General features: G+C 43.8%; 1 protein-coding gene across 5 annotated transcripts in view; it reads left to right on the top strand.

Moving 5' to 3' along the window:
* FSTL4 (follistatin like 4) overlaps positions 1-25,110 on the top strand; it is a 491,509-nt gene that overhangs the window by 407,970 nt on the left and 58,429 nt on the right. For all 5 annotated transcript variants that reach the window (XM_066617279.1, XM_066617277.1, XM_066617278.1 and 2 more), the window contains one exon: positions 12,162-12,328. In XM_066617279.1, coding sequence (XP_066473376.1) covers positions 12,162-12,328 — 167 coding nt within the window. The remainder of the gene's footprint in view (positions 1-12,161; positions 12,329-25,110) is intronic.

Raw genomic sequence — 25,110 nt, 5'->3', positions numbered from 1 at the left:
TACTATAGAATAAGATGAGACTGGATACAAGTGTTTGCAGAATAGTCATGTGTATTGCAAAGCCTGTTGGATTAGAGATAATATTTAGTGCAAGAGGATTTCTTAATAAATTCTGTTAAGGTTAATTTTGTATGGGATGGTTGGTGTTGGTCCCTGCTTTGTCCCAATGTGAGCAGGTTGCAAGAAAAACAGCAAATACAGCAGAGTGCTTTTAGCAGATGTATTTGAGCAAGGGATAGCACAAGTAGAGTTGTCAGTAAACAGTCCAAGAGTCAACACAAAGAGCAGTCAGTCCAAGTATAACAAATCCAAATCAGTTTCCAACAATACACAGCCAAAGGCTCAGTCCACAAGTCAGTAATAACATATACATACAGTATCCAGCCTCCTTAGTCACTGGCAGCAGTTCCTCAGTTATCTCCAACAACTCCCCTGCACTGGAAGCTCCAGCAGACTAACCTTATGTAGTCAGCTTAGCCAATCAGTGCTGGCTTGGTCACACCCAGGGTGTGTCAGTCCCAGGTGCCTGCTGATTCTGCTGACTCAGCAATCTACAACTGCTCCCTGAACCAACTTGTAAGCTGTGGTTCTGCTTCCCTCAGAACACAAAGCTAACAAATTCATCAGAGTCTTCTGTAAATATTGTTGATAATCTTTTTTAATTTAATCTTAAATTGACAATAGAGATATAAGCTATTTCCTGGACCAAGACCTATTGTTCCAGACTAATGCTTGTGTTGTGCTACTGCTTTTATACTGTCTTTGAATTGGATTCCATCACTGGCACAAGACTGTGTTGACCCATGTAGGTGGATCAGGCCCAGGAAGGGGATTTGGATTCAGCAGGTGCCACCATCGCCAAAACGGCCTGCTCATGTGCTCAATCTGTTTCCCCGCCCCATCTTTTACCTCTTCCACCTTTCCCCCACCTCATTCTGTGCTGGAATTGCCTGGTCTGGCAGGCCTCCCAGTGTTCACTGATACACACAGGAAGGCTTTGGCCAGCTTTGCAGCAGCCTGTGCTGGCAGAATACATGTTCTGTTGGCACTAGTCTTCATTAGGATTGGGCTGCAAAATGCAGATCATCCCTTATTATCCTCTGGGGTACTGTTCAGAACCCCTAGTGGATTAAAAAAATCCATGGATAAAAAAATAAAGACCCACTTCCAGTTTTCTTGCCCCTCCATTGCTCCTAATAAGGTCAGGCCTCGACATCCACAGGGGATTGATTCTGGGACTCCCTGCTGCTACCATAAAATGTGTTAAATAAAAGCAGTTTTAAAAAATTAAAAAGTGTGTCCCTTTACAATTGTGGTTTAAAAACAGCTTTACTTAGTGTTGTAGAAAGCAGTCAGCAATTAGAAATGCAAAGGACCCCCTGCCTTTGCCAGCTGAAGAATGGAATGATTGCTTGCGTGACTATCTCTCTACAACAGTAAGAAAAACAGTTTTTAAAAAAAAACTGATTTTAAGGAGATGAATTTTCCCCCTTCTCTAGGGATCAGCATATTCTTTCCATTTGCAGTGGCTGTTCGTGTTGAGTCAAATCTGTGTATAAGAAATCCATGTATAACAAGGTTGAACCTGTAGATAATAGAAGACGGTAGTCAGCTAATGAAGTTGAATCGGACTGTAAAAGGATAGTAGAAGAGGGTAGTCAACTAGTGGAGTTGAATAATCCTATTTTCTATCAGGTAAGATGATATCGTTGCTTTTACTAATGAACAAATGATATCTGTTCTTGTTCAGGAAGCATGTTGTTTCATCAGGATTATTATATGTTGTCTATGACATATTCCATGACAATATCAGAGGTAATATCTACTATTGGTTTGGAACATAGGGGTTTTTCCATAAGAAGTGGAACTAACTTTTAAAACTAACTTTTACATTCAAGCAGGATTTCATGTCCATTGAATAATTAAACCACTGCAAAGAAAATAAAGACTGGAATGGAGAGTGGTAGAGAAGAAGGGTTCTGTGCCCTGGACCTTTACTCAAACCAATATGGGAGTCCTCTTACAAAAATGAAGTTACTGTACAGAACTAACACTGGCATGCATAGCTGACACCATGCATGGGGCTTTGTGGGATTTATGCCTATTGCCCACGTCTGCATAAGGACCTACTCAGAGTGGATCTGCTCCACCTGCAGCTCTGCACAAGTTGTGGCAGCTTAGAATTGACTACTAAGAAAATATAAAGTAATATGTCACTCTGTATGCATCTTGCAGATAGACTTAGGAAAACATCATCAATTCACATCTTCCATTTGTTTTAATAGTCAGTTTTAGGCTGCTGCCATTCTTGCAACAGCCAGAGCTTGTTCCCAGGATCCCTTGCAATAATGCAATGGGTCAAATTCAACTGGCTGTTGGAGAAGGGGAGTGACCGTACAAGCCCACCCCCAGTGGACCATTGGACTTACTCCCTCAGCTCCTTGTGCTATAATAGGGAACTCTAAATAAGGATGGCAGCAGCTCCTGCTCTTCCAACTGTTGATGTTTAGAGTTGTGCAGAGCCAGCCTGCAGCTGGGTGGAGCCTGAGCCCAGTCACTATGTAGTGAGGGAGGAACTGCAGAACTGCTGCAGCCCTGGGAAGGAGGAGGGGGCAAGTGGCAGGGAGAGGGAAGACAGGAATGCCTATGGTTTTCAGGGTGGAAATGACACACAAAACTACAGGGATGGGAAAACCCGGCTTGACTTGAGTCACCGTCCCCAAGACTCAACTTGAAAAAGAGTCATAACGGGGCACTTTCTGAGTCTCCGAGACACCTGTTGGTGACTCTAACGAACTTTACTCAAGTTGCCCCAGGCAGGAGGTTTGCTCTAGAGGGTTGAGCCTCTGTTTGCCTGAAGATAAGAACATAAGAACAGCCCCACTGGATCAGGCCATAGGCCCATCTAGTCCAGCTTCCTGTATCTCACAGCGGCCCACCAAATGCCCCAGGGAGCACACCAGATAACAAGAGACCTCATCCTGGTGCCCTCCCTTGCATCTGGCATTCTGACATAACCCATTTCTAAAATCAGGAGGTTGCGCATACACATCATGGCTTGTACCCCGTAATGGATTTTTCCTCCAGAAACTTGTCCAATCCCCTTTTAAAGGCATCTAGGCTAGATGCCAGCACCACATCCTGTGGCAAGGAGTTCCACAGATCGACCACGATGGCGCCCCCATGGGCTATTGCCGCCCCCATGCAGAAATCCGCCCCCCCCACTCACCAGAGACTCATGGAGCCTCACGCAACCTCTTCCTACTCCGGGGAAACCTCTGTGAGGTTCCCTGGCGCTATAAACTGTGCTTCCGACAAACCAGAACAAAAGATAACATCCGAAGGTCGCCAGTTCGAGGCCACCAGCACCGTGAATGGCGAGACCTTGAAGCAGCTGACAAGCCCAGCCAAGTTATTCCACCTGCTCTTGGAGAGATGAAGGAGCTGCTTGTCAGCCTGCGTGGGAGGAATCTGGAGGCCAGAAAGTGATAACAGACCATAAAAGATCCATCTGAAATGTTGTGCAGTTCTTGAAAGATAGAACCTTTCTTCAATTGTAAAAATCCCTATGGGGATTTAGAACAGCCTGCCTATGTAAACCGCCTTAAAGTCTGAGGAGAAATCTGACGACCAAGAAAGGCGGTATATAAACGCCTGTACTATTATTATTATTATTATTATTATTATTATTATTATTATTATTATTATTATTATTATTGCCCCTCCTTTAAAAAGCCCACCTTTAAAAAGTGGGAAAAAACAGGGCTACTGCCAGGTTGTGTGTGTGTCAGAGCTCTCTTTGAACACTCCCCTGCTTTCCCCTCCCACCTGTAAACAGGGAGTGAGAAAAGTGAGGAGGAGGGTAATGAGCAGCAGCTGGGAGGCTTAGCAGGATGACCTGATCCTTGCAGATCTACTCAGAAGTAGTCCCTCTGTAGCCACTCAGTCAATGAGGGTCCCCCTCCCAAGTAACAACAGAGCCATGCCTGCAAAGCGTGATTGCTCCCCTGCCTCCTCACACTTCCTGGGCTGAGTTGCCCCCTTTAAAAAGCCAGCCATGGGAAAAATGGGGCCTGCTGCCAGTGTATGTCTCGTTCTCTTTACTCACTCCCCTGCTGTCCCCTTCCATCTGTAAACAGGGTGGGAGGTACTGAGTGAGAGCCGGGACAGAAGCGGCGAGAGGGAAGAGGGTCACAAGCAGCAGCTGGGAGACTTACCAGGATGACCTGATCCTTGGCAGCCCTACTCACATGTAGTCCCATTTGCACTGGCGGGTCAATGAGGGTTGCCCCTCCTCTGCTCCTCCTCCTGCCCTCCCTCAGCCAATGAAAATATGAGAATTCCAGTCCTTTGTCCAATGATCATCCATTCCTTCCTTCCTATCCGAGATGGGAAAAGTGAGCCCAGTCCCACCTCTCCCTCCTGATTGCATTAACCCCTCCTGATTGGAACTCTCTGCTGCTCGCCTGTCATTTTGCATGCCTCACAAGGTTTTCCATGCAATGAAAACAGTAAGCAAGCACCCCCAGACACAGATGTGGGGATAAGTGCCGAGTTAGGGGGGCCCTGGCCCAAGTCTTTTTCAGAGTCTTCCATGTGCACGAGTCGCAGAGTCACCCAAAATCATGCATTTTTGCAATTTGAGTCCGAGTCACTGACTCGAGTTCCCCATACTGCAAAACAATGATTGATATTACTACAAAATAATGTACCTCATAGTTCACCCTTCATTCTCACCCTCAGCGTACTTCCTGTGGTGTTCTTCGTTATCATCAGAGCTTCTTTTATTCCTCAACTACATACTGTGGAACTAAAGGCTGATTGAAGATTCTGTGTAATTGTTTCTTCAGAAGCTCCATCCATGATATGATTACTGGTTATATAGAGAGCTTTCAGGATATGGGCAAGCCATAAAAATTATTTATGAACAACAAACAATTTCATTTCATTTATTTATGAACAACAAATTCTGTTCATTTTTTGGTGCCAGCCAAAACATTTGCCTGTCCATGAACGACAATTTTTCCCCTATCACATTTATGTCCCATCTTTCCTATAAAGAATTCAGCGTAGCTGATATACTTCTTTCCCTCTTCCACTGTATCCTCATAACAGGTAGGTTAGGCAAAGGTATAGTGATAGTCAAAGTCTTCCCAAGATGAGCTAAGCAGAAATTTGAAGTTGGTTTCCCTTCAGTCTCTGAGACAAACAGCTCAGAGCTGGAATATCTTTTGCATTTTGTCATTTCTGCCATTATTCAAAACCAAATAACTTCTGACTGGATATAAAAATAAAGTTTCTTCTTGGCACTGCAACAGAACATTCCAAAGTATGTTAGGAGTAAGCTGTTAGATTTTAGAATAGGTTCCAAATCAGTGGGAGAAACAGGATTAATGAAACATTATTAAAAGACATAAAATCCAATGACTGTGCTTTTACTTTACATCTCTTCAGAAAAAAAGCAATCCTCATTAGAGCTACTAAATGTTATGCGTTATGCTAATTGCTTGTTCTTTATCCTATCAAATACATTCCAAATATAGTAGTGTGTTCATTTAAAAAGAAAACTGTACTTCAGCCCCGAATATCTGCAACTGTAGCACATTTTGCCAGCGCTGAAAATGACGGCATAAAATAAAGCAATGCTTGGAATGTGTCAGAAGTCTTTGCTTCCCAAGTTGAGCTCCCTGCAGCCGCTTCCAGCAGCTTAGAAACCTGGAAGTTCAGCAACCCCTGATCTAAAGTCAGCTTTGCTCTGGGCCGTGATGGGGTTGGCAACATGTCCATACATAGACTGAAGTGTGCATGGTTAAAATGTTGAGGTCTATGGCGCGGCAGCAGAGGTAGAGTTGTTAATGTTCAGTCTCCAGATTGAAATCTCTGACTTTGGACTCTCTCCTGCCGCCATTGGCTGCCTGCACAACCACAGCATATCTCAAAATGGAGCGCTATGCACTCCGTCTTATCTGGAGGAGACCTCTGAGACTGCCCCCACAGGATGCAGTACATGCTTGAGTGGCGAGCTGAATCAGCAGGGGGGGGGGGATTTGGATTGCATTGGGCTATGAGCCCAGAATTTTGTCATTTCTATTACACATCAAGATAGTGCCTTCCCCTATGACCACCAGACTTGGACACATGCTGATATGAACTTGTTTTCTACCTCAAATTAAAAAAAAAAAAAAATTATGTGCAGTCCTGTGGGTGCTGAAGAGCCTTTAAGTCAGGGCTTCTGAGAGGAATTTTATAAGGGGGTACAAAGTTTCTTTGGGCCCCTTTGCAAAGGGGGAGGGGTGAAACAGCAGGGGAGGGAGGTGACGGGTGAGCAGAATGGAGGCAGGGAGGGGCAAAACAGGGTAGGGGAACACTCCTTCATGGCAAGCAGATCCACAAGCCAAAGAGCTACTATAGCAGGCCAGTTTCCTCCCAGATTTGATGCTGTGTTAAGGAGTGTCATGTATGCATTCCTCGACCCAACAGATATGGCTTACCAGTACCTGCAGCCCCACATGTGTGGTCGTGTTCCCAGCATCCTGTGCAGGCCACAAGTCTGAATAGACAGGAAAATGTAAGATCCCAGGAAATTTCTGGGCCCGCTCCTTTGGTTCCTGGGCCCCCTTTTTGACCCTGGGCCTGGGTACAAATTACCCCCTTTACCCCCCCCTCCTAGGCCTTGCTTTAAGTCATTATACAGTTATATGAAAATAAATTGCTGTATAAGACAACAGCAACTGGATGATAGTCATATCATCAGCAAATGGATGATAGTCATATATATTGGAGAAGCATGCATACTGTCAATCCTTGGCATCTGCACCTCTGTCTGAAGCTGAAGATACCCGTTGTGAGTCATCACAGACAGCGGTGAGCTAGATGGATCCATAATCTCAAAATTCTCAGTCTATAATTGCAATCTATAATGAAAAGGTACATTGTTCGGTGAATGCATTGTTTCAGTGCATTGAAAAACATAAGATCATAAGAATAGCACTGTAGCTAAGGGGGGCGTGGCTATAGGGTCCTGCATTCCAAGCCTCTGGGTCACATGGGGTGCCACTTCTCCAGTGGGGCACCCAATGCAGGGCATCCCTGGCCTCAGAAGACCTTAGAAAGGTTTTTGCGAAAACTGAAAGTGCAGTTCTAAGGCCTCCAGGAGTCCTTCTGAGGCCTTAGACCAGTGATTTTCAACCTTTTTCATCTCATGGCACACTGACAAGGTGCTAGAAATGCCAAGGCACACCATCAGTATTTTGACAATTGACAAGGCACACCATGCTGCTGGCTGGGGGCTCAAATCCCCCAATGGCCATACTAATAAATGACCCTCCCCAAATTCCTGAGGCACACCTGTGGACCATCCGAGGCATACCGGTGTGCCACGACACAGTGGTTGAAAATGGCTGCCTTAGACAGATGAGGAGCAGCAGTGATTTCCCTCCTGAAATTGATCTGGATTGTACCACTTACAAGTCTGGAGCCTGGGACCCTGCTGTGGCATTTAAACCATGAATGGAGAATATGCATGAATGGGTTGGGGGGGTGGATACTGGTTTCTGTGTAAGTGCTGCTGCATGTGTGAGAGAAACAAATTGCTGTGTATGCTGTGACAGTGAATGGGAGAGGGTTGCTGTGAGAGTGAAAGGTTGTGCTGCTGCAGCATATCCCCTTGTGTGTGAGATGTGCTATTGATGTTTTAGGCAAATATACATGAGTTACAGTGTGACTTCCTTATGCCTGGGAAAAATTATAGCTTTTATGACTCAGGCAATTGTCATATGGGGGTGTTAAATTTGATTTTGTGATATGGGGAGCTATGCCACTGCCCTGCTAGATCAGGCCAAGGTCCACCTGGTCCAGCTTCCTGTATCTCAGAGTGACTCACCAGATGCCTCAGGGAGCAGACAAGACAACAAGATACCTGTATCCTGTTGCCACTCCCTTGCACCTGGCATTCAGAGGTAGGCTGCCTCTGAGCCCAAGAGGCTGCATAAAACTTGTGGTGAACCTTTCCTCAAGAAATCTGTTTATGTCTTTAAAAGGCATCTAGACTAGGTGCCATCAACACATCCTATGGCAAAGAATTCCACAGATCAATTACACGCTGGGTAAAAAAATTTTGTCCCTTTTGTCCATTCGAACTCTCCCACCAGTCAATTTTAGCAGATATCCCCTGGTTCTGGTGTTTTGCAAGAGGGAAATGAACCTCCCTCTATCCTCTCTATCCGTCCCATACATAATTTTACACATAATCTCAATCATGTCTCACCTTCAGGCACCTTCTCTCTAGCCTGGATGACCTCCTGTTTCTAAATGGTTTACTGCATGACCACAGTCATTGTCATTTGATTGTGTAATGTCTGCAAGAAACAAAAACAATATTTTGGCACTGATCTCCATGAAGAGTAAGCTCAGAAACAAATATGTGCATGACAACTGTGGAAATTACTATATGAGCCTGGTACATGATTTGTGTACTATGTTACTATGGCATACAAGTTAACTCGTATAATATCTGGGTAATAATAGTGGGGACATCGTATATGATCTGATCTTAAGATGAGTTTGTACCAATGAATGTCAGAATTTACTTTGAGACAGGGCTCATCCCACCCACCCCAACCTCCAGCAGTCAATGCTAGGACTCATACTTAGAACATAAGAAGTAATAAAAACAGAAGCATTCCTTTCAGTGTGTATTTGAAAATTTCTCCTTCATCAAGAGTAATCACCACCACCAGTTCCCAATAGTCTGTGATCAGAAATAAAGGGTTTAAATTTAAACTGATGTATTTATCCATTCTTAACTAGACCTTTATGTAGGCCAAAGTCTGAATACTGTTCATGTATCCATGTCTGTGGTGTTTCATGTGGCTAGATCTGCTATCATCAGCTCACTACAGTTTGTAGTGTGTGCAAACATACTCACCTGGTGAACTCTCAGTGACAAGCAGTCCTTTCCTACTTGTATATGCAAAAGTGGTTTCTATCCACTGAAAGGCTAACAACATGCTGCTACTGTTTGCAATAAGCAAGGTAAAGAATCAGGTATCTTTTCTTACGTTAACCTGAGCATCTCCAAAAAGTACATTCCCCTAAAATAGGTCCAGGCCCTGATCTTTGTTTCAGTGTGGCTACTTAATTTATGAGGACATAAATAAAGAGAAAGGACTCTGAGGCAGCAAAGGGTATGTCATCAGATTATCCCAGTGATTCAGTCTCTAATCAAAGTTTCCCTTAAAGTCTAATCAGCTTTGACATTTATAAAGAGGAACTAGATATCCACTCACGATTCCTTCGCTTACAAATCCAAGCCTGTCTGAACCTCATTTTTAGGTGGTTGTGAAATGGCATAAGCCACCAATCTGTTTTCAGCCAGCTGCCTACTTAAAGGCCTGTGTTTCTTGTTTGGTTCATCCGCTTCAACAACCATTTTCAAAGCACAGCTATTGTTGTCATAATGAACAGTACTCCATTTTTTGATGTGGCAAAAATATTGCCCCTAGAGAAAAATGTCAGCTGTGAGGGGAAACTGGTCGATCCCAGGTCCAATTATCCTTGTTACTTAATCATGAGACTTCTGCAGGTTCTTCCCAAGCTTTTATTTCAGTGCAATCAAGGTTTATTTATTCTCTACCTTTTTTTCTTCAACAAAGGAAGAAAACAGTTTATTGCTTTCCTATAGCGGCTGCTTTTCAGTGAGTGACAAAATGCAGCAGCTACCGAACAACTTAAATCTGCAGGCACAAGGGAGTATGTGGGTTCCAGAGATGTCATACCTTCTGGAATCAGTGCACTTGATGTCTTGTTTTTCAAACGGCCAAAGACTGGTGTAACAAAGCACCAAAGGAGGTGTGAACTACCCTCCTCTCCCCCCTCTTCTAAAACTCATTTTAATGGGCGATTAACTTGAAAGCTCGGCTTGGAGCATTTAAATGTGACATACCTCCAAGGCCTTGTTTTTGTCAGAGCCTCAGTTGCTGAGCCAAGAGACAACCAGGGAATGATAAAACTATAGATGTTGCCGTTTTGACAATGCTTCTTGATTGCTCTGCCACTCCTTGTGGTCGCTTGTTGAGATGCTTAATAACAACTCTCTGCCACTGACAGTAATTCCACCATCAAGTGTCTTACCTGTCTGTATAGGCATACACAGCAAAGTATAAGTTGTCACCTTTTATAGCAGTTGGCTGCACAAATGATAATGCTGCTATAGTGATTTTTTAGAGTGTCTCAAAAATCTGGTGTCTCGATCCAGAGCAATGTTTGTATAGGTGTTAATCAAAATGTCATGTTAAGGGGAAAGGGAGAAATATTTTGATGGCAAAGATTTCATATATACAAAGTGTGGCAAAGTATTTCATGTGGCTGTCCTCAACAAAAGATCTGCTAGTGCATTTCCCAGTATAAGAGAAAATGTCAATGTCTGCTCACTAAACATCTATGCCACAGTGCATCTACTTAAAACATTTTTACATCACCATTCAACTAGTGATTCCCAAATCTTGCAACAAAAGAGTAACACAGTAAAATCACAATAACCAACTAGCAATTAAAAGTCTCAGAATTAACATTTAAAAAAATGCATCCAATGTTTTCTCGTTCAGTAGTGCAGAGGCAGGGAAAATGTGCATTTTATTATACCAAGATGGTATCTAGCAATCTGAATTTCGCAGGTTTTTTGAACTAGTAGGAAAATGTGGTGGTTCTAATGATAAACTTGAAAAAAAATCCATGTATTTTCTGCAATACTATAGACTAGTGCTTCCCGAACTTCTACAAGGGAGCACTCTAAGTGTACTCGGGAGGGGCTATGGCAGCAAAGTGAACCAAGATCATGCTGCTGCTGGGAATGGGCTTTTTACTCACTAGCATCCAGTGCCTGAGTCCTGCACCTCCAAACATGATAAAAATATATTTTAAAAGGGCACTTTCAGTTTTTGTCACAGAACTGGACAAAAAGCTGCTTGGTTTTTTCTATTTTTAACATGTTTGGAGGTGCGGGGGGTCCTACAGGGGGCTCCCCAGAACCCACAGGTCTCCAGCACTGGAGCTGGTAAATAAAACCACATCTCCCGTCCCTGGCAACATCTCACGTCCCTGGGGATCGTGTTGCTGCCTTCCCACCCCTTAAAGAGAAGGGGACAAGTGCTTCCCTGGCTGATAGGTCACAAACCCACCAGTTTGGGAACTACTGCTCTAGATTGAAGGGGGAGAATTTGTTCCTTTTTGGCATGGTGTAGTTTTCATCAACACCATATGATGTTGTACCTACACTAGTACATTTGTGTTGTCCCTATAAGGCCTGTAAATCAGATGTGTAATACAGTTCAGATTAACAAAGTCAGATGTTCACCACAGCTGGTGTGGCATAATGGCTAAGCAACTGAACTGTGAATCAGGACTTTCCTGGTTTGAATCTCACTTCTGCCATGAACTCACTAAATGTCCCTTGGTCAAACCACTCCCTCTCATCCTCAGCTGAATATGGAGATTCATATCCTCAGCCCAGCTGAATACGGAGATAATCATAGTTGCTTAATTTATGGATAAGGTACACCTCTAAACCTTTCAGAGTTGTTTTAAGTTGTCTTGATAAGAATTTTATCAAGATCATATATGTGAAGCACTTTGCTCATTCAGTGCAATATGAATGCTGCTGCTGTTCATTGAGGGTGCCTGATTGTTAGTGACCCTCAAAAACAAGTAGCCTTTAGCCAAATGTGTCTAAAATGCGCATCTGTTGAGGCCTTTGCTGTTTTGATTATATTCATGCTTGCTAAGCTGAAAATGCCCCTTTCATTCAAATATTATTATAATGCATTTGTTCTACAGTCTCTTTAAGATGAATTTGATTTCTGCATGGTGGAAATGAGAATAGATATTAGTCTTTCTTTAAATAGCTGGAAGGTTGTCTAACAACCAAGGAGCATGAAATAAAGGATTACTTTGTAATTTAGGCTTATTGAGGTTCTAACCTATTTCATGTTGTTCTAAAGCTGACCTTTTTTGCAGTTCATCTCTTAGCTACTGCTGAAACCTCCTCAATCAATCAATCAATGAAAAGGCCAGATTCATTTTGCTAATAATAATTACTTTTTACATACAACATACAACAAACCTTTATTAGGCATATAAATTACTTTTTGTTATTACTTTCACAGAGGTGGTCCAACTGACACTTCCTGAAGAGCAGAAGGTCAGCATTACCACTGTAACGGTTGGGCTGAGTACTGTATTGACTTGTGCTATCCATGGACCTCTACGGCCTCCTGTCATATGGAAACGCAATGGAGTGGTGTTGAACTTTCTAGATTTGGAAGATATCAATGTAAGTCAGTGATTTTCAACCTTTTTCAACTCGCGGCACACTGAAAGGGCAATAAAATGGTCAAAGCATACCATCAGTGTTTTAACCATTGACAAGGCACACCATGCTATTGGTGGGGGGCCCACATCCCCCAGTGGTTCTGCTAATAAATGACCCTCTCCCAAATTCCCGCAGCACACCTGGGGACCATTCGCGGCACACCAGTGTGCCACAACATAGTGGTTGAAAATGGCAGATGTAAGTCGTCATTCCAAAGCTAGAGTGGAAGGAAATGGTTCATTGAAAAATTAGTTTAAAAACCTCCCAGAAATCCAAATGCATTTTGAACATTTGCATTTTCCCTCAATATATTTTCATGCATTTCAAAAACATTGTATTTTAGTAGGGGCAGTTTAATATTTGCAGCAACTGTTACCTTGCACATGTTTGAACTTGTCTGATCTTGGAAGCTAAGCAAGGTCAGGCCTGGGTAAAACTTGGATGGGAGACTGCCCAGGAATACCAGGTGCTGTGGGCTTATACCATAGTCTTTCAAGACTGAAGGTTGCCAAACATAGTTTAATATTTGTACCAAAGCTACACAATAGCCGATCACAGAAAAAGTTATAGGGTAGCAACATAGCAACTACGTGTACATGCAATAAAATGGCCTTTGCAAGGGTAGAACTAAACATTAGAATTAAACATAGGTTTCCCAGTGTTTCCCTGGAACACTAATGTATGGAAGTGCATTTGCGAGGGATTGTTGCTGAGCAAGAGGGATGTTTAAACATTAATGAGCAAATGTGTTTGGGAGACGCATCTTTGTCAGCATAAGATGCATAGAATATTTTAGAGCTATGGAGAATGAGTTTTCCCTAAGGAACAATGCAGACATTTAAGAAACATTTGGAATCTTGGTATTTGTTCAGATCAGCTTGCAATGAACTGTTTTCTTACATCAGTTGGTTGCACCCTTCCATCATTTCTCACATTTCTGTGTTGGATTCAAAGGAGTGTTGCATGCGTTGGAACATTATTTATATTCCAAGGCAAATGATTTCTGCTAACTTTTTCCAGTAATGGCATGTCCCCCTGCCATATTTCACACTGCTCTTCAGCAACCCCCAACTGTTGGGATCAGATTTTTAGGCTGAGCTGTGATGGAAGGGAAAAGAGAGTCCTTTTCAGCAAGCAGGACACCATTGATGGTTCTCTGGATCCAACACAGTTTTAAGAAGGAGCAACTATCATGGATTTCTTTTTTTTGAATACTATAATAGAAGAAGGCGTGATTTTGTCATTTACAGGCAGAGCCTCGTTATTCACGAGGGTTCCGTTCCTGGAACGCAAATACCAAGTCACACAAAATTTGGGCGGCACCCACCTCCGAACACGACCAGAGTCCGAAAACCAGATGTGCCCTTCTAGGACCTCCGGACACCTTTCCAAGGCTCGTGGAAGCTGTGCGCAGCCCCCACAGGCCTCCGTATGGCTTCCGGAGGTCCTAGAGAGGCACTTTCGGTTTCGACTGAAAACCAGAAGTGCCTCTCTAGGACCTCTGGAGACCATTATGAGGTTCATGGAGGCTGCATGTAGCCTCTATAGGCCTCAGAAGTGCCTCCAGAGGCGACTGGAGCACCGCTGCAGTCACCTCCGGAGGGCTCAGGTGGGGCCAAGTCTGGCTCCATGCAGGTCCTGGGGAGCCGCGTTGAGTCAGATTCGCTGTTAAAAATATTGCGAATAAAGAGACTCCACCTGTGTATTATAAGATTAACAAAGAAGAAGTAAAGTTGAATTGGGAAAATAGCCAGATTTTTTTTTTAAACTGAAAATGTCCTTTTTAGGGCTTCAGAACTGTACAACTGTATGGTCTGTACAACTCTCCTGTGTTTCATAAGCATCTGCACAGTGTAGGCTTTACTAGAAATAATCGATTCTAGTGAATGCATTTGTCGTATATGACTGAACATGGTACAGACAGTTCTCACTATCCATTAGGGTTAGGTTCCTGCAAAACCTAGTGGATACTGAATTAATAGATTCTGAATCATTATGATATGGGGGAAATGGGGTTAGGTTCCAGGAGACCCGCTCCACCATACACTCTATATGAACTTTATGAATCTGAATCTTACCTTAAAGTCTGTGGAGCTGGGTGGTAGTGAGGGCTAATCATTATCTCCAACATCTGATGCTTCCTCTGCTGTGCTGGCTATCCCTCAACTCATTGAAGGTTGCTGATCCAACATCAAGACCTCAGAGTTCAGCAATAGGGAGGGGGTTGCTTCACCCTTCCTCCTCCAGCTGCTTGCCCCAGCCTCAGAGCAACGCTCAGAGACCTCTCATCATTGTTAGGATTGTGAAGGTTCAGCTGGAGCCCCCAAAGATGGTGCCTAAGACAGTGGGGCAAGTCTGGAGATGGACACAAGTGTGTCCAACAATTCTCCATGGGCCAATACCAGTGCCCAATTGATGTGGAAAATTGACCCAATCCAGACAACATTCTAAAAAATAATTGACTGGGCATGGTTCTCACAAACTCTCACCCATCAGCCATTTTGTCACTGAGCCCCCCCCCCACCCCCACAGTATTTGCAAATAATGAGAACAGAGTTGCAGTTAAAAGAGAGGTAGGTGGCAATTCTGCACCTCAAAGATAAGTGAATTCATGGATAGAAATTCACATGTAAAGAGAACTGGCTGTATATAGTGCAGTGCAATAGGAATATGTGCTATTCATGGAGTTCTGTTGATGTTTCATTCAAAAAAAAAAAAACTAGCTGCATACTGTTTACATAGTTTTTTTATCATGCCTGATAAACATGTAAATATGTCATCTGCCTGCCTTAGTTATAATTCTTCAGCAGTACTTCATTGCCTAGTGGTAAGACAGGCCATTGCCCATTTTAGGATTACAGTGGTACAATTTTAGGATTAGACAACTGCAGGAGAAATGCAGGGAACAATGACAGCCACTCTTTATAGCCTTCATAGATCTCACGAAGGCTTTCGACCTGGTAAGCAGGGACGGCCTCTTCAAGATCCTCCCCAATATCGGATGTCCTCCCAGGCTCCTCAGCATCATCAGATCCTTCCACAAGGACATGAAGGGCACTGTTGTCTTCGATGGCTCCACATCAGACCCCTTTGACATCCGAAGCGGTGTGAAGCAGGGCTGTGTTCTTGCACCAAACTTGTTTGGCATTTTCTTCGCTGTCCTGCTGAAGCATGCCTTTGGAACTGCAACAGAAGGCATCTATCTCCGGACCAGATTAGACGGAAAGCTCTTCAACCTCTCCAGACTGAGAGCAAAGTCCAAAGTCCAGCTGAAATGTCTGTGTGACTTCCTCTTTGCCGACGATGCAGCTGTCACTACCCACTCTGCCAAAGATCTCCAGCAGTTCATGGATCGTTTTAGCAAGGCCTGCCAAGATTTTGGACTGACAGTCAGCCTGAAGAAAACACAGGTCATGGTTCAGGATGTGGACTCACCTCTCTGCGTTACAATCTCTGCACATGAACTGGAGATTGTCCATGACTTTGTGTACCTTGGCTCAACGATCTCCGACACTCATTCTCTCAATACCGAGCTAAACAAGCGCATCGGTAAAGCAGCTACCACGTTTTCCAGACTCACAAAGAGAGTCTGGTCCAACAAGAAGCTGACGGAACATACCAAGATCCAGGTCTACAGAGCTTGCATCCTGAGTACACTTCTGTACTGCAGCGAGTCATGGACTCTTCACTCACAACAGGAGAGGAAACTGAACACTTTCCACATGCGCTGCCTCCGACGCATTCTCGGCATCACCTGGCAGGACAAAGTTCCAAACAACATAGTCCTGGAACGTGCTGGAATCCCTAGCATGTATGCACTGCTGAAACAGAGACACCTACGTTGGCTTGGTCATGTTATGAGAATGGATGATGGCCGGATCCCAGAGGATCTCCTCTATGGAGAACTCATGCAAGGAAAGCGCCCTACAGGTAGACCACAGCTGCGATACAAGGACATCTGCAAGAGGGATCTGAAGGCCTTAGGAGTGGACCTCAACAAGTTGGAAACCCTGGAGGCAGGCTGTGCAGCATGGCCTTTCCCAGTTTGAAGAGACACTTGGCCAACAGTCTGAGGCAAAGAGGCAAAGAAGGAAGGCCCATAGCCAGGGAGACAGACCAGGGACAGACTGCACTTGCTCCCAGTGTGGAAGGGATTGTCACTCCCGAACTGGCCTTTTCAGCCACACTAGACGCTGTTCCAGAACCACCTTTCAGAGTGTGATACCATAGTCTTTTGGGACTGAAGGTTGCCAACTTCACTTACTGCCTAGTGGTCAGACAGGCCATTGCCCATTTTAGGATTACAGTGGTTACAGTGGGAACAGGTTACTAACTGTTCCACATGGTGGGAACATTGGCTTTGTGTGCCCCACTATCCACCATGTCAACCAAGAACCTTCTTTTGCTGCTTTATTGTTGGTGTTTATCCATGTCCATGTTCGTCCTTCTGCCGAAGTTGTGATGCTAATTCATTCTACTTTATACATTGCAATGAAAGCTCTCTCAGCATCACAGACATGCCAAGAAAAGGAAAAGAAATAAAAATACTAGCACAATAGCTAATCAGGCACGATATAAATGTTAATATAATATTAATTATATTAAATATAAAATATATGTGTTTTTAAGTGTTTTGTATTTTTAATGTTTATTTGTATCTTTGTTTGTATTTTAAATTGTTAGCCGCCTTGGGTGCCCTTCGGGGAGAAAGGCGGAACACAAACACATAATAAATAAATAAATTAAATAAAATTATTAGTATAAAAATTCCTTCCTAGATCCTAGAACCCCATTTGTCCATGGATGAGTAGGTGAGATGGTGCTGCCTTTTTGTGAAATGGAGAAGTTGAGGGGTGCAAAAGAAGGGAGCTGGCCTTTTTAGACCCCATTCAAACCTCTTGTGTGCAAGATCTGAAGTCAGATCCTAGAGTTGACTAATGCAGGCCTAAAGAGTAAGGTCTGAACATTTTTCTTCTGCCTTGACAAAGATAAGTTGTCATCCAGGGCTGGAGTACCATTGGCATGGGAAGTTACTAGGCAATTATGTTGCATCCCCATTGCATATGTCATTGGATTGGCAGAAGTCCCAGCCATATTGTTAAGGTAACATAAGGACCGGTCTGGTACATTGCACTGGAACTCTTCTCAATCAGAAAGGCTAGCAATTCTTGCATTAACTCTTATAAAACTGTATGCTGTAGTGGGACTAGGATTTTTTTTGTGTTGTGTTTTTTTTGACAATTTGAAAATTGAACACAGTGCTTTGTGTCTCTTGTGAATACAAAAATCCACATTATTCAATGATCTATTTAAAGGTACTGAGGGAAAAGAAAGAAGGGGGGAAAGGCACTATGCTTCTTAATATACTTGAAGTCAGTTAATTAAATTACTTCATTCCCCCCCCCTTTTAGCGTGCCTCAAGCAGCAACTCAATTGCATTTCTACTTTTCACAATAAGGTTAGCAATTTAGTTAATTGGAAGTGCAACAGGAGATTAATTGTACCTTTTAACTTCAAGGAAATCCTCCCTGCTTCTGGCACAGTCAAAACCGCGTGCAAGCTTAGAGAGTTTTCAGGCACTCGGGGGAGGGGGGGTGAAATCCACATATCGTATTTCAATTAAGCTACTGCTCTTCTAAAAGCTAACAGTGATCCAGAAATAAGAACCAAAATAAGAACCAGATTGTGGCAGAAAACCCTTCACTACAAAGTAATCTGATATTGCTGTGACCCAGCTCCTTGATACCCACTCTGTCTGAAGACAGGCATGTGATTTAAATTAAATAGAAACTGATAAAAGGACAAGCAACTCATCCTTACCTTCAAAGCCTTCTGTGGCCTTGTCCCTCTATATCTTTCTGCTCTCATATCCCATTATGTTCCTGTTCTGACCTTTGTGCTTTCAGCTGTACCACCACTAGCCATCTGTGGGCCTCAAGCTCTCTCAAACCACTCTACTCTTTATTTCTTGCTGCTCCTTATGCTTGGAACTCCCTCCCAGATCAACTACATCATGGTTCCTCCCTCCATTGAAACCACTGAAACATGATGGTTTCAAACCCATTCTTAAAACCCATGCTTTATGTGAATCATCTGCACAGCCCCCTAGTCCCGATCCCATACTGCAGCAGTCTCCATAACCTTTTACACTCTTAAAAGGAGTTTCAGGGAGCCCCACCAGTGCATGCACAAAGTCTGGGAGAACTCCAGAGTGCTGGCAAATGCACAGAGCGGCATGGGGTCAAGCAGGTGACGGTTACTTAAGGTGTGTTTTTGGAGCCCTTGAAAAGGTCTCCAGGAGTCCCAGTGTTCGTGGGAGCACACTTTGAGAAACACTGCTATGCTACAACTAAGACTAAGCACATATCCTTGAAATGATCACATATTCTTGCCCAGTTTACCCAGGCATCACCCCCTCCCCTCCCACTGGTCTCCCTTGTGTTTGTTTCTAAATTTCAAGCACCCTTGAGCAGTGCTTTCCAAACTCACGGGGGCCGTGACACCCTTTGCACAAACAGGGGTGCCATGCTGTGCTGTGTGGCCTCCTTTTCCAGCTCACTGGGCTGACAACGTGTGGCGTCTCACACTATTAGTGAGATTTTGCACGATGTCAACCTGGCAAGCTGGGTAGAAGAGTGTGAGGTGCCATGCAGCATTCCTGTGAGTGCATCACAACACCCCTGTGAGTGTGCCAAAATACCCCGGGTGCTGCAGCACACACTTCAGAAGCCTCTGCACTTGAAGGATTTGTCCTCTCCCATTACATGCAACTGAAGTCAGGACACTCAAATATCCATATTTGTATATGTTCACTTGCTTCTTTTGTACAATATCTTGGCAACAACAAAAAAATCAATCACTTTATTGTGCTCATTTAAGAAGAAAACTATAAGCGACATAGAACCCAATCCTATCCAACTTTCCAGCGCTAATGCAGCTGTGCCAACAGGGCACGCACCACATCCTTCGGTGGGGGGACAGTCATGGTGGCCTCTTGAAAGTAAGGGAATGTTTGTTCCCTGACCTCAGGGCTGCACTGCAGTTGCATCAGTGCTGGAAAGTTGGGTCAGAACAGGCCCATAGTCATTTCTCTCATCTCCTAAGATTTTAACAATATTGTCACGTAGCTGTTATGAAAATGTTATCCTAATTACACATGTAATTAAATCTATTTTTTTTTCCCACTCCCAAACACTTAAGACCGTCTTATATGAGAAATAATATTAGGTAGTAATGAACACTGTTGACACATGGGATGCACTTAAAAAGAAGCCAGTTCAATTTACTCAGAAAATTTAGAATTTTAAAATAAAAGAACCATTGTTGAGAGCTCTACTAGTAACCCTTCTCTTGATAATAGCACACATGAGACAGAATGAAATAGATATGCTTGTTTTGAATTAAGTGGTCAAAAGCCTGCCAGTGCACTGCCAGCAGGGATGACGATCAGCACTCAGTATCTTATTCTGCTAAAAGGTTTCTGGAAGCTTAATGACTTGCAGCATGTCAAGGAGGATGTTGAGCTGCAACACAGAATGGTAGCTAAGGATGTGCTGACCTTGCCCAAGGAATTTCACTTCTTCTATAGAAACTTCTTTGGTCTCTCTTGAACATTTGCAGTGTTTCATATTGGGAAGAACCCTGAAATTTGCTTTGTTTCACTTTTTTAAATTTGTATTACTAAGGGATCTGGTGTACCTGTCTAGGTGGGCCATCGGATGTTCATGGGCCCTTGGCACTAGTGCACCTGTCTAGGTGGGCCTTCTGATGTTCATGGGTCCTCAGTACTAGTGCACCTGGCTAGGTGGGCCTTCTGTTGTTCATGGGCCTTTGGCACTGGGCCTGACCTGACCCTAATGCCACCCTTGCCAGGGAGAAATCTTTTTAAGGCTCAAAAAAAAAAAATCACAATGACCTTAAGGAACACAGATTTCATATGCAGAATTGGAAGCATATTCTGAATCAGATAGTTATGAACATCAGTGTGCAGTGCTTCTCTTTCCTCCTTCCCAGGGGCCCTCTAGGAACAGGAAAGTTCCACTCCCTTCCTTACAAGGCCATCACGTGGAAGGAAGTGAAATGTTTTTATCTATTTACTTCATTTATACCTCACCTTTCTCCCCGAAGGGACCCAGTGTTTCCTTAATAATGGATTATTTTCAAGTTTTTCATTCTTCTACTTCGAGTCTTCAGCAATGAAATAGTTCTGAAGTATTGTAATGAATAATTGCATAATACTGGTTGAATTAATTACAGCCCAATCCTGTCTTTCCTCTCCCTTGCTGGTGCAGCCCTGCCAAAAAACAGGCATACTTTATCCAGTGGGGGGGGGGAGTGGATCAGGAAATGGGATTTAAATCTCCTAAATCCTCCAAAGGCCACCTGCTCTGGAATGGGTTTCCTCGAACCCATGCTGGCAATTTAGCGTGCAAGTCCAAGGAGCGAAAGGGGCCATGGAGGCTACAGAAATGGCGATAGGATCTGGCACGTGCCATCACCGTTGAATGTATCCCTCCTGCAGCCCTTATGCCCTATCCCTGCCCAGTTACATCCCTCCCCACCCCTCCTTCCTCTCCTGCTGGCTTACCTGCTCCTGCAGGCAGTGGAAGAACCAGTGACACATGCAGGAAGGATCCAGACTTCCTGCACTTAACAGCACTTTTGCAGCAGTCTCCAGCAGTGGAACGTGGGTTCCTCTGCCAGCTGGCCCATATAGGTTTGGGCCATTAGACATTTCTTCCTGAGTAAGAGACAATAAAACTGAGCAAAGAATTGGAATCATCCATAACAAACTTGAGAATCTGGAGAGATTATGCTTGCAATTTTCCCAAACTTAGGTAGCTACAGGTAGTGAATAGGTAGCCATAGGTAACTGCCTTAAGGTCCCTTAAGTGAGGTGGAAATGCAGGGTATAAATTCCTTAAACAAATAGCTAATGCTCATATCTCCAAGTCTATCATATATTATTCATTTCACAAGACAACCTGCCACACACTGTATCCAGTCATTAGTCCCCAAATGCTGTTTTTATCACACAGCACTGCTGACACTGGATTTGAAACAGAAAATATTTGCTTTCTCAAGATTTGCTTTAAGAACATCCTCAAGGAAGCAAATGACTTTGGGGGTTTGCATAAGGTGCATCAGGGAATTTAATGCAGGGAGGCAAATATTTTTTATAGCTCATCTCCCCATACTTTTGATGAAAAATCAATAGTTTTCCTTCACTACCAATTTCCCAGGAGTTGACAAATTGAAGCATACAATTTGTTTACTATTATCTCCGGCGTGTATCATTTCCTGTGACAAATGCAGTAGGTCTGGAGCGAATTGTAAGGTATGCATGAACAAAGCCTGACACAGTTAAGAAAGGAAAAGCAGTGCATCAGAGAGCCAGTGTGGTGTACAGGGGGACTCCATTATCCGCGGATCACATATCTGCAGTTTCATATATCTGTGGTTCCATGGTTGGGAGGCCCCACACACCCTCCGGAGGTTCTTCTGAGCCCCTCAGAGGCCCTGCCCTCACTGGCTTCCCCAGGTCTCATAATGCCTATTAAAGGCATAAAAATGTCACTTCTGGTTTTATGGAAAAAACAGTAGTGTTTTTTCAGCCTAAATGGCCATTCTGACACCCGCAGAGACATCGCACAGCCTCTGCTGGGCTCAGAAGAGCCTCCAGAGGGCAGGGAGTAACCACTGTATCCACAGTTTCAGGCATCTGCAGGGGGTTCCAGAACGGAATCCCCATGGATACAGGGACACCCCTGATATAGAGTGCTAGACTTGGACTGGGAGACCTTTGTTGAAAGTTCCTTGCAGTGCACAGTTGTAAAGATGTGTTGAGTGAGTTATACGACACACTTTTTTAAACCTAGGGGCAAGAGTTGGGTCCTGGAAGCCTGGCAAGTGACCCCATCACATAAAGTAATGGCACAATCCCATGGTGCCTCTGTGCCAGCAGAGCGACCACTCCACCAGCACAGACTGTTGCAAACATGATATAAAGCACATCAACTAGGGCGTACTTTACTTGTGTCTAAAATATGTATGTGAAAATTATTCTGATTTTCAACTTCGTAGTATATGGAGTTTCAGTGCAGACTCTGCTTACAGTTAATTCTACAACAATGTCAATGCTTTCACACATCTATGATATGTACAACCAAAGGAAAAAGAGTCAAGGCAGGGTCAACAAACCAAAACAGGAGTTTTGCTCTCATTTGCTCAGATTTTTATCTTTTCATTGTATGCCCAAATTTTAGCTGACACTGATTCCATACAAGTCACATAAATATGTATTTAATCATTTCCATCTACAAATTTAATATAAAGGTGTCACTGAAGTAAATTCTGTTGTATTGAATACAGTATTTGAGTGTTAAATACATGTCAACTAAATGAAGCTGGCCCATAAGAACATAAGAACATAAGAACAGCCCCACTGGATCAGGCCATAGGCCCATCTAGTCCAGCTTCCTGTATCTCACAGCGGCCTACCAAATGCCCCAGGGAGCACACCACATAACAAGAGACCTCATCCTGGTGCCCTCCCCTACATCTGGCATTCTGACTTAACCCATTCCTAAAATCAGGAGGTTGTGCATACACATCATGGCTTGTACACCATAATGGATTTTTCCTCCAGAAACTCGTCCAATCCCCTTTTAAAGGCGTCTAGGCTAGACGCCAGCACCACATCCTGTGGCAAGGAGTTCCACAGACCGACCACGCGCTGAGTAAAGAAATATTTTCTTTTGTCTGTCCTAACCCGCCCAACACTCAATTTTAGTGGATGTCCCCTGGTTCTGGTATTATGTGAGAGTGTAAAGAGCATCTCCCTATCCACTCTGTCCATCCCCTGCATAATTTTGTATGTCTCAATCATGTTCCCCCTCAAGCGTCTCTTTTCTAGGCTGAAGAGGCCCAAACGCCGTAGCCTTTCCTCATAAGGAAGGTGCCCCAGCCCCGTAATCATCTTAGTCGCTCTCTTTTGCACCTTTTCCATTTCCACTATGTCTTTTTTGAGATGTGGCGACCAGAACTGGACACAATACTCCAGGTGTGGCCTTACCATCGATTTGTACAACGGCATTATAATACTAACCGTTTTGTTCTCAATACCCTTCCTAATGATCCCAAGCATAGAATTGGCCTTCTTCACTGCCGCCGCACATTGGGTCAACACTTTCATCGACCTGTCCACCACCACCCCAAGATCTCTCTCCTGATCTGTCACAGACAGCTCAGAACCCATCAGCCTATATCTAAAGTTTTGATTTTTTGCCCCAATGTGCATGACTTTACACTTACTGACATTGAAGCGCATCTGCCATTTTGCTGCCCATTCTGCCAGTCTGGAGAGATCCTTCTGGAGCTCCTCACAATCACTTCTGGTCTTCACCACTTGGAAAAGTTTGGTGTCGTCTGCAAACTTAGCCACTTCACTGTTCAACCCTGTCTCCAGGTCATTTATGAAGAGGTTGAAAAGCACCGGTCCCAGGACAGATCCTTGGGGCACACCGCTTTTCACCTCTCTCCATTGTGAAAATTGCCCATTGACACCCACTCTCTGCTTCCTGGCCTCCAACCAGTTCTCAATCCACGAGAGGACCTGTCCTCTAATTCCCTGACTGTGGAGTTTTTTCAGTAGCCTTTGGTGAGGGACTGTGTCAAACGCCTTCTGAAAGTCCAGATATATAATGTCCACGGGTTCTCCCGCATCCACATGCCTGTTGACCTTTTCAAAGAATTCTATAAGGTTTGTGAGGCAAGACTTACTCTTACAGAAGCCATGCTGACTCTCCCTCAGCAAGGCCTGTTCGTCTATGTGTTTTGAGATCCTATCTTTGATGAGGCATTCCACCATCTTACCCGGTATGGATGTTAGGCTGACCGGCCTATAGTTTCCCGGGTCCCCCCTCTTTCCCTTTTTAAAAATAGGCGTGACATTTGCTATCCTCCAATCTTCTGGTACCGTGGCCGTTTTGAGGGACAAGTTGCATACCTTAGTCAAGAGATCTGCAACTTCATTCTTCAATTCCTTAATAACCCTTGGGTGGATGCCAGAATATGTGAAAGAAGGCCAGAAGGCCCAGAATATGTGAAAGAAAGATACTTATGCTGATCTCTGAAATGTAATATCAGTCATGAAATAAGTCAAGGTCGGGTGTTAATAATCCTCAATGCAAATGGATAGAATTAAAGCAACTGAAAAGATCTGTCTTTCATACTGTCTTGCGTATTATTCAAATGCAAGAATATGAATCAACGGTGGTATGTAGTAGTACCCACTTTGTAACATCTATTGCACTTGTAGTATTAATCATGTTCTTTAGTTAATTAGAGATCCAGAATGGTAATGGTAAGGAATCACTAGAAAAATCTGACCAAAACAGAGGTGCTGTTGGTCAGTAGCAGAACCAGTTCAAGAATGTGTTTACAGCTTGTTCTGGATAGGGTTGCACTGCTCTTGAAGGAACTGATTTACAGCTTAGATTTCTTTACTCAGCACGTTATTTCTTTACTCAGCGTGTGGTTGGCCTGTGGAACTCCTTGCCACAGGATGTGGTGACGGCATCTGGCCTGGATGCCTTTAAAAGGGGATTGGACACGTTTCTGGAGGAAAAATCCATTACGGGTTACAAGCCATGATGTGTATGTGCAACCTCCTGATTTTAGAAATGGGCTATGTCAGATGCAAGGAAGGGCACCAGGATGCAGGTCTCTTGTTATCTGGAGTG

The sequence above is a fragment of the Tiliqua scincoides genome, chromosome 2, assembly GCF_035046505.1.
Source record: "Tiliqua scincoides isolate rTilSci1 chromosome 2, rTilSci1.hap2, whole genome shotgun sequence".
NCBI classification, from domain to species: Eukaryota; Metazoa; Chordata; class Lepidosauria; order Squamata; family Scincidae; genus Tiliqua; species Tiliqua scincoides.
This window is presented reverse-complemented; position numbering and strand designations above follow the sequence as displayed.